This window comes from Gambusia affinis, linkage group LG07 (genome assembly GCF_019740435.1).
Source record: "Gambusia affinis linkage group LG07, SWU_Gaff_1.0, whole genome shotgun sequence".
Lineage (NCBI taxonomy): Eukaryota > Metazoa > Chordata > Actinopteri > Cyprinodontiformes > Poeciliidae > Gambusia > Gambusia affinis.
In genome coordinates this window covers 23,552,291-23,562,041 of record NC_057874.1, presented here as the reverse complement: position 1 = coordinate 23,562,041, position 9,751 = coordinate 23,552,291, and the positions used below count along the sequence as shown (strand labels likewise).

Below are 9,751 nucleotides of genomic sequence, written 5' to 3'. Positions count from 1 at the left end.
ACCCAGGAATCACTGCCACCATCTGCATCCTGTTCAGTGACTTGAAACAATTTTTGTTGCATTCAGATCCACCTCTGTGGAAGAATAAAATTAAGTGAAATTAAGAATGAGTACATGAGGTTTTTTTGTTTTTTTTATATGCCACCGCTGGAAAATGTTTTTTAACGTGTAGACCATCATTATGCAGACACTAAAATCAGACAAGCTCATATTGGGATAATTACATCTACATTTTGTCTGGGTGATTAATTTGGTCATTTGCAATATTGTGTAAAAAAATAGCTTTAAATAGTCCTAGCAGTCAAGCTCCAACAACCTATTTTCCTAATTGTGATGAGATGTTTCTGCCTGAATAAAAATGTAATCATCTTTTTGTTCCATACTATTCTTCAGATACAACCCTCCATGAGCATAAACTGCTCACAAAATACATATGCACATGTCCAAGTTATTTTCTATTCTTTTAGATTACTTTTTCTTGCAGTCTATGCTTGCAGGTTATATGCAAATAACTGCAATTTTATTGTTGCATTTTAGAATGTAAAATAGTTTACTGCATTATTTACATTGTGTAAATTTAGAACTAAACAAGGAAGCAAGAGAAGTAATGTAATGTTTAATCACAAATAAAAAGGAACTTATATTTTGAGTGTAATTAAGTCAGAGCTTTAAATGTAAAATTAACTTCAGTAAAGATGGTAAAGAGCCCCACTGCTCTGGTTCTTGAAGAGTGTAAATGGTAAGTTTATGTCTGGATGGGTTATTCTGGAGAACACGCATTTGATCCCCTTTTGAATGGAGGCAGTTATGGCAACATGTTCTACTAAGTTACCACACAGTTTAGAGAGGGGAGCATTTTAATTTTATGTGTCTTACAAAGCTGCTTCTCCAGATTCTCCAGATGTTGTGACTTTAAAAGAAATATACTGTAATATATATTTGATTATTGCTGCTGAGTTTTGGGGCAAGGTGTGAGTGGAGAAACTATTTAATGTAAGATCCATAATTAAGTTTAAATCTGTCTGCCGAATAGAAGTTCTGCATTTAAAAACAGAATTACCACAGCGGAAACAAATATTTAATCTGCATTAGAAATGTAATAGTTTTATGACAAAATAAAAAAGGATGTTCAGCTTTCTTTTGTATGGCATTATTTTAGTACGGGAATATTAACTTATTTTACTTGTTTCCATTGTGTATTATCCTTTTATTTATAACATATTGTTTTACTCTAAATAGTGTGCATAAATGACTTGATGGTAGTGCGAATTAAAATGTTTATATAAACTCACTTGTTTTTAACCTGACACCTAAGTTTACAGATCAAGAGCTACAAGCCTAATCATGTTCGTAGTGCATCAAAACATTCAATTTCAGTCAATAAAATGTAGTATTTCAAAGTTGTTCTAGTTTGCAGAGGAAATAGATTAACTTATTTTCTTTAAAAAAGAAACCTCAGGATTAATTTTGAAGTTGCCTTTAACTTCAAAGTTGAAGTGATTTGCACTGTTATTTTAGCTTTGCAGCATAACCCTATCAGACTGAGGTTTACCCAGACACATGCTACCTGTACAAGCATGCATATAAAGACTATTGTGTAAAAGGTATTGAAATAAATAAATTGGAAATGATAATTGAATCACAACTTATTTTTGTCTTAAAATGTAATTTCTTTTTCTGTATTGAACATGTGCTCTCAAATAAAATGTTGAAAGTTTCAACAGTTTTTATTGCTACTGCAATAAAATATTAAATAATTTGATGACTTATTACACAACTTTACCACAGGTGCAAATAAATGTGATCAGTGCTAAATATATCATAAAAAGGAGTCATATCCCACTAGCATTACAGTGCAAATAAAACATTTATTCATACTCACTGACAGCTGGTATGTAAATGTTAGAATACCAACACCAATAATTCCTAAATTAATAAAGTCTATGCTCAGATAAGAAAAAGAAAACACAATAAAGATTAGAAAGAATATATACATTTATTAAAAATGTAAGAAATCCATGAATACTTTTTGATACAGTTTTGCCAGGCCAGTTATGGCTTACAACAGGGTCTGAGACAATAGTTAATAGCTGTAGTTAAATGACTTAATAGTTTAATACTATTTATTTAAAATGTAAGCTAAGTAATCAGTTAGGTAAGCACTGCTTTGCAACATGATACAGATATGTTGAGAATAGTGCAACTGAATAAATATCTGCATTGTGATTGTCAGTTTAGTGAAGCACAAATAATAAAAACAACTTGCTTGTTTGGTTTCACAGGTTTTAGTTATTGTACCCATTAGGAGATCTCTTATGAAAAACAATACAAAGACCTACTTTTGGTGTGAGCAGCTCAAACTAAACGCTACCTTTTGCAGATTACAGCAGATGAGCAATTCTTAGAGTCAGATCGCTTCCGAATCTCAGTATCTGACTATATCTAGTATAATAAGACAGAGGAGAAGTCATGATGCCCTGACCCCTTAAAATTCTCTGCATATTCTTTATAGAAACAAACTTCAAATTTGTTAAGAACAAGCAAAGCAAATCTGAAGCAGACTCGGCTGCAGCTGCATTTTGTGTCACGTTGTTCCTGCCAGCAGTGGAGAAGTTTCGGACGGTCTGTTCTGACGAGAAGGTGGGACAGTCCCATCGTACAGATGGCTGCTCTCGAAAACTGCTACTGCTCGCAAGTTTATTTTCTGAAGAAAAGAATAAAGAAGAAGAAATGTTCAGCTTATGAAACGAGATTAGATTACGTATTTTGTCAGTTTACAAACAACAGTGCCCCCTTTGTCCCTGATTGTCCCAGCTGAACAACTGAACCAAACATACGACACAATGAGATTTTTTCTTCTACTCTCATCTTTTTTATGTCTCACTGCAAACATGGAGTCGCATTTTAAAATTAGTTTTCACAATTATGCTTCATGTTTTTTAATTGTCCTCATGTCTTATGACATGATCAGGAGACAGGAGCAAGTGGTGTGTGTGTCCACGGGCTTTTTTTTTTTTTTTATAAAACTAGAGGTTCATATCAGTGCCATGCTCCCAACACCCAGCAGGAAGCAGAACAATTCAGATTTACATCAGGTTAGTCCCCAAATAAAATCTCTCCACAGATGGTGTCAAATTCCTAATGATTAGATGTTGAATTATCTGATCATTTGTTTTCATTAAAAATAAAAATAAAAACGTTTATGCTGTTTTAATATATGTATGTAAAAAAAGTGAAACAAAAAAAAAAAAAATCAAATTAAAATTTGTTATTGAGTTTATTATTGGTTCTTTCGAAAGTACTATGTTTTGGTAAAATAAAACTGATTAGAGTTTTTATATTTAAATTCTCTTCCTGTGATCAAGTTAATTGAATATGTAATGTAATCAACACAGGATGCGTCTGTATTGAAAAGTGTATTTTATGGTTTTGCTTTTAGTTAACTGAGAACATTGTTGCTGCTACTGGAAAAAATAGATACTTTTGAATGCCATATTTTTCTCTGTATTTTTCTGAATGTTGACAGAGTTTGAAAATATAGTTTAACAGCAGCGCAAAACTGAACTGGAGTTTCTGCAACAGTCAGATGTAATTCTATTGAAATAACTTCACATATTCAGCACTGTGGTATAAAACAGCAGGAACAACTACCTGAAAATCTCTGATGTAAGTGAGGAAGAAGCTGATGAAGGAAAAGGCCAGGAACCACTCAGATACCGTGCTGACAAGATGCGGCACGTAGCCCTAAAAGACGACAACACAAACATTAATGCAACAAAATCGACATAATTTTGTGTTCCATTTTATCTGGAATGGAACATATTAAACTAATACTTAAATGTAAGTATTAGATTAGATTTAGTTTTTGTTCTGGTTTAAGCTGTTATTATTATCCGTTTGTGTTTGAACATTCATCAGTCTCTCCAGTATTTCCTAATCATTTTTGCGATCATTTTTGTAGAAAATTAGAAATAAACTTAAAATTATGCTTTAAAAAAAATCCAGGGATCTGCTGATTTTGCTTGAATTTTCATGATCACAGAACTGCAAAAAAACTGGAGAGACTGATTGGTATCTGTAAATGATCACTTTAGCTTCAGTGCTATAATCTGAACTGCATGGATGTAAAAGATTTAATAAATACAAATAATTCTGATGCTAACTGACCGGTTCTCCTGGGATCCAGTGTAGCTTACGGGGTACATCCACTCCTGACAGACTGCTGTACATGATGACTGATGATACAAACACTGACCGACTGTTAAGGAAAACAACTCAAAATGAGCAATTCAGATCTTCAGGTAAAACATCTGTTGCTTCTTTAATTTTGAGACACAGTTCCCTCATTATTACTTCGAGCCAACTTCAAAGCATGCATTTATAGTCAATAAATTTATGAGAACTCACAATAAGTCAGTTTCCCATTGAGCAAAACTGGTAGGTGATTGGAAGGTCAAATACTGAGAAATCAGTTTGTTTTTACCTATTTATTAGGTAAAAACATCAAAATTTATAGATTGAAAAATTCCCACAGTTTTTCAGTCAAAAAATACATCAAACCTAAATGTGTACTTTCATGGACGTTTTTGGGTTTTGATGCATGAATTGAAATAATCTTAACTTTCATTTGTCATTTAATTTAAAGTTACAATCTCTATAAAAACTCCTGCAGGAGATTATTTTTTTATGTGTTTTTGTATCTAGAACAAATTGGAATCACTGAAGAAAAATCAGAAATCACTATCAGACAAGAAAAGCCTTGTTGGTGCATCCCTCATTTTCGTAGATTGGAAAGGAGGCAGAATTTTAGATTATCAATTTCTACTGTCCCTGGATGCATCATTAATAGCATAAATGATCAACGGTCCTAAAAGTTAACTTTTAAAAGAGAAATAAAACTCCTGAGCAATGAGTCAGCAGTTTGTGAAGGAGGAAGTAAGTTGCAAGCCTGTTTTAATTGATCTTGCAAATTTAGTCAATTACATCTTTGGCTTCATGTTTTAATAAAGTTGGTCATTTTCACACATAACTTCCATATTATTTTGTCCAAAAGTGTGATAATAACTTCATACTACACTTGAAATTGAAACAAAAGGCTAAGAAAGACAGTAAAAGCTTGATATGTGTGCCACTAAAATGAGTTGCAAAAGAATCAACCTCAAAGAGAAGCTACACAACAGGTTTTTGTTCTGGAATCTTAATGGATTCCGACTAAACCATGTCACAGATATTTCCTTAAGGCCACAGGAATTTCTGTCATCCAGTGAAAAATTAGTATCATATTTCTTCTTTCATGTGATTGCTACATATGTGCTTCAGAACTGGCAGAGGAAATTTAAGGATACTGCTGATGATGCTGCCCAAGGTCCAGACCAGGATGCTGAGGCGAACCACAAACGTGGTCTTGCTGTGGATGTGAGGCTGCATGTAATGCGACAGCAGCGTCTGAACCAGGATGTAGATCGCTCCGACACCAAATGTCAAAATCGCCCCCACCAAGTGCATGGGGAAAAAGGCTGTCTTCTGCTCAGAGAGGGATGCATAAATCTTTAGCTGACCCATTCAATATTTCAGATATTAAAAGAGCTCAAACTGATCCCAGAACAGCAACACTCACCTGGAAGCTGGCCACCACACACATCCCGAAAGAGCTCATCCAGCCGAAAACTAACCCAAAGAAGTTCAGTCTTTGGAGTTTGACCTCATCATCGAGAAGAGCCTCCACCTGCTTGTAACGCACATACACCGTGGCAATGCCTGCAAACAGCATTCACACAGAGAGGGAGTAATGTTAAAAAACAATGTCTACTGTTGTGTAGATCCCTCTGACAATAAAGAATGAGAGTGCAGATCCACATAGTTTTACCTAAAAAAGCTGAAACATCCATCATGATCCCAAACACACACCTCTCCGGTGCCAATGTTCCTGTGTCACTGCAAGAAAGAAGAAAAAAAAACAACATGATATATTATTTAAAATCACTTTGACGTTTTTGTTTTCTGTCATAGGACCCAACATATTGGGCATGAATGTGACCCAAGACATTCTCCCAGTTCTGACCTGATGTAAGGCAACAGAGGGTCCACATGTCTCAGCACCACTGCTGTGATGTAGGCGAAGACGAAGGATGCCACCGTCCAAACGACCAGAGCAGCGGGCAGGAGGCAGAGACCCTGCTGGAACCACCACATGGTGTCCTCACAGCTTCTTCACACTGTGCTGAGAGACACACGGTCATTAATACCATCATTAGGGTTGTTTTTTTAATATGGATGACATGGCTCACTGCCCTGGGCGTCACTGTCTGAGGGGGCAGCACAAATACATATCACCATTTCCAGTCAATAAGAAGTGAGAGGCACCATGTTGTACAGAGTGTAAGATCTGTAATAAAATCTGGCTTTAGAAAGGTCTATTTGACTGCAATTATGCATTCTTTAAAACACAGTTTCGATTAGCAAATCCTATTATGAAAAAACAGCAAACAAAACAACAACAAAAGAAAAACAACAAAGAGAGAGGGTCTTAGTCTAATTTAAAAAATTTAAATCTTGACTTCCCTCATTCTTGGGAACTGTAGTGTCGGTGTCATTTATAAAAACCAGCCGCCACAGAAACAGTTTCTTCCCCCACACTCTAACAAACTAGATGACCACTTTCACCATTCTGCTATGAAACAAAACAAGCACATTTGTACTAACACAACCTCCATTTCTTTTTTGCTTTTTCTTATAAAACTATGGCAGTACATACATCAATATGTATACATTGTTCCATTTGTCCATGTTATTTTCTCTAAAATGTATATGTTTATATTCATTCGCTGTATGTTGTGTGAGTGAGAAAGTCAAATTCCCTCTTTATGTACACAGTTTTTGTAGCTTTCTAGGTAATGTGAGAGAGATGTCTTATCAGATAGTGGAATGTCCACATTGGGGCTTAAATATGAATACAATGAATCACATTTTATATTAGCTTTCAGCTTGTTTGATCAAATAAATTTCAAGAGCGAAAGCAAAACTAAACGTCTAACTATGTATCAAAGTGTTGTTTAGAACCCATAAAAACATATCACCTGACTTCCAGTCACAAGGTTTTTTTTTGTGATTGTGTTTGAGACTGTACCAGAAATGAGTTAAACTCGAAGGACAACATGCAGTTAACTGTCAGGTTTCACTTCCCCGTTCTCACGAAAAGAAAATTTTTTTTCTTAAAGTGTCATAAAACGAGGCTATAAACGTATAGACTTAAACATTACAAATAAAGGCAACTTAACAGCTTTACAAAACATAGATATACTCTGAAGGAAATCAAGAGAAAGCACATTAAACCAACTTATCACTTTAACAAGCAAACTAGCACAAAAATGCGGATGTTTTTAAACTATTCGAATTCTTCCTTAAGCGAAATAAGATTAAATTTGTTGTGTTTTCATTAAATTCTAACAAACGATTATACACTACGTTACAATATTTGCTGCCTATCATATATTTATATTTTTAAGTTAATTACATTTTATGCACAGTAGATTTTTTTACAATGATGTGACATTCTTAAATGTCACATCATTGTAGAGAAAAGTTCCTGTATTCGGTACCACCTCAGTAAAAATAATGAAACTCACGTTATTCCAGTCTTCCAGGGAACATACCTTTCCTGCGCTGCAACAGCAACCTGGAAAAGACTATCTTGAAAACAAAATAGGGGTTCGGATTTTCTTTAGCTGTTAATTAAAACAAACAAACAAACTTTAAACGTAAAGCATCTGTTTGAGCTTTGAAAATACCTCACGCAACGTCCGCCGCCTACTTCCTCCTTTGGTGAGCTACGCATGCGCACATAAATATTCAAGTGGAATTTTTTCTTGTCTCCGTAGTAAATGACTACTTAGCTCAGAAAATTCTTTATGCATATATATATATATATATATATATATATATATATATGTATGAAAATAAATTTGAGCCCATCTCAAATTTTAGTTCCACTGGGGAGTTAGTTTTGGTCATTTTCAATAGGAAAAACTTGGGTTTGAAAAATTCACTGCACGCTGAGTGCGATTCCATTGTAGCATGTATTTTTATAAATTTAGACAATTATGAAATGCTGCTAAAGAAATCCAAAAGTTTTAGCAACAATATTTTTTAATACATAGTGCCACATCATGGACTTCTCAATCGTGAGAATGATTACTGACTTCAGGAGATGTGAAGGAGACAGGGACTGATACCAAAAACTAAGTTGTGTAAACCATAAAATTACATTCCAAAAGAAAATGACTGTTCACAGAACACTGGCATTTTAAAAGAAACTCAAGTGGAAGAAATAATTTTGCAATAAATTGTACATGTGCAGCAGAGATAACCGTAGCCTTGAAAAAAATGTGAACCAAAGGCAATTTAAGTATTTGGAGAAGACTCAAAAGGCATGAACTGTGGTTAATAATTTACACAAGCACTACAAATAAATGTTTATTTTTAATTAATTACTTTTTCTTAGTTTTCAAACTTTTCACTTTAGTGACACATGAACTAATATTAAATAACCCAAATAAAGAAATTTTATTTCAATAGACATCTCCCAATTTTCCCTGTAAAACAGCAGGGTGTAACAGCAAGCTCTCCAGTTTAATTAGACATTTACATATAATCACACTTCGGCTTTTCTTCCTTATTACTTTCCTCTAATTTTGAAATAACCCCCCCCACTGCTTCAATTCTTTTAAAATGACAAAAAGAAATTAATCTTTGTGTTGCCAAAAATCATTAAATAGTTGAAGCAGAATGAGACATTGATTGAGCCACAATCACCACCTTTGGTCAGTCAAAAATTAACTTACAAGAAAGAACTGGCATTCAAAGTTTCATCTTTCTTTTATAAATAAGACTATTTTTATGATCTTATTTAAGAAAAATTTTAAGGAAAAGGTTTTTAAGGAAAACCTTCTTCCTGCAACATGTCCATGGCAATAAAGAAAGACCTTCCAATGCATATATTTCCAGTGAGACACAATCAAAACCATGTTTTTAGGTGGGAATATGAAATTTATTTGCATTGTTAGATGAAGCAGAGATTGTCAGGTGATCCAACACACTGTGGCGCACACTGGTGAAATACCTGAGCTTGGCATTCTGGCCAACAGAAGACGAACTTTTCCACAAGCCTCTGAGAGCACGTGCACACAGTGACAACGTGCTCATCAAGAAAGGCTTCAATTTGTACAAAGTAATAGAAAACAAATTAGTTCATTAAGGCATTTTTTTTTACTTCACAGATGAGAGTGGACCTGATGCCAGGAACTATAAGCACACAAGCTGCAGTGATGGTGGTGTACCTCACAGAGTCATTATGAAAAGTTGTTCGGCTGAGTTTTCAGGTAGAAGTCATACAAAGCCTCTCCAGATACAAACTGTACAGTGGAATACTACAACATGCAGATTGAGGAACCAGTTCATTCCTTATTTTGTCCTAGAACACTGAGAACCAGAAATAAAGATAGGCAAATGACATTCTATGACTTTTCTTAAATGTACCTTGTATTTCACACCAAATTTGCAAAGTGGAGCCCTCTACGTTCTTTTGATGACCTGGATCACCCAAATCCCTCTAGATTGTTTTCATTTTCTTATAAAGCTCAAGTCTTTTAGGCATCCTATTCAGCAAACATTTAAATGCAACTTAGTTCAGTTTGAAGACAAAGAACATTTTGGAAACTGCAAATGTTCAGTAAGCGTTTTTGACATATAAAAC

The 9,751-nt window shown here is 34.5% G+C and overlaps 1 protein-coding gene across 6 annotated transcripts; it reads right to left on the bottom strand.

The window, feature by feature from the left end:
- Positions 1-456: 456 nt before the first annotated feature.
- dram2b (DNA-damage regulated autophagy modulator 2b) lies at positions 457-7,838 on the bottom strand. Of its 6 annotated transcripts, none has more exons than XM_044121387.1 (9): positions 7,788-7,838; positions 7,626-7,675; positions 6,062-6,220; positions 5,867-5,934; positions 5,618-5,757; positions 5,346-5,523; positions 4,168-4,250; positions 3,652-3,744; positions 457-2,704 (listed from the first exon to the last, which is right to left on the bottom strand). In XM_044121387.1, exons 3-9 carry the CDS (start codon positions 6,190-6,192, stop codon positions 2,585-2,587), a joined length of 813 nt encoding a protein of 270 aa, XP_043977322.1. In that variant the 5' UTR covers positions 6,193-6,220; positions 7,626-7,675; positions 7,788-7,838; the 3' UTR covers positions 457-2,584. The 6 variants fall into 6 exon arrangements, with proteins under 6 accessions (XP_043977322.1, XP_043977324.1, XP_043977321.1 ...); XM_044121389.1 differs by having other exon boundaries at positions 7,626-7,689; positions 7,788-7,836; XM_044121386.1 differs by having other exon boundaries at positions 6,062-6,215; positions 7,626-7,689; positions 7,788-7,818.
- Between the last annotated feature and the right edge of the window lie 1,913 nt (positions 7,839-9,751).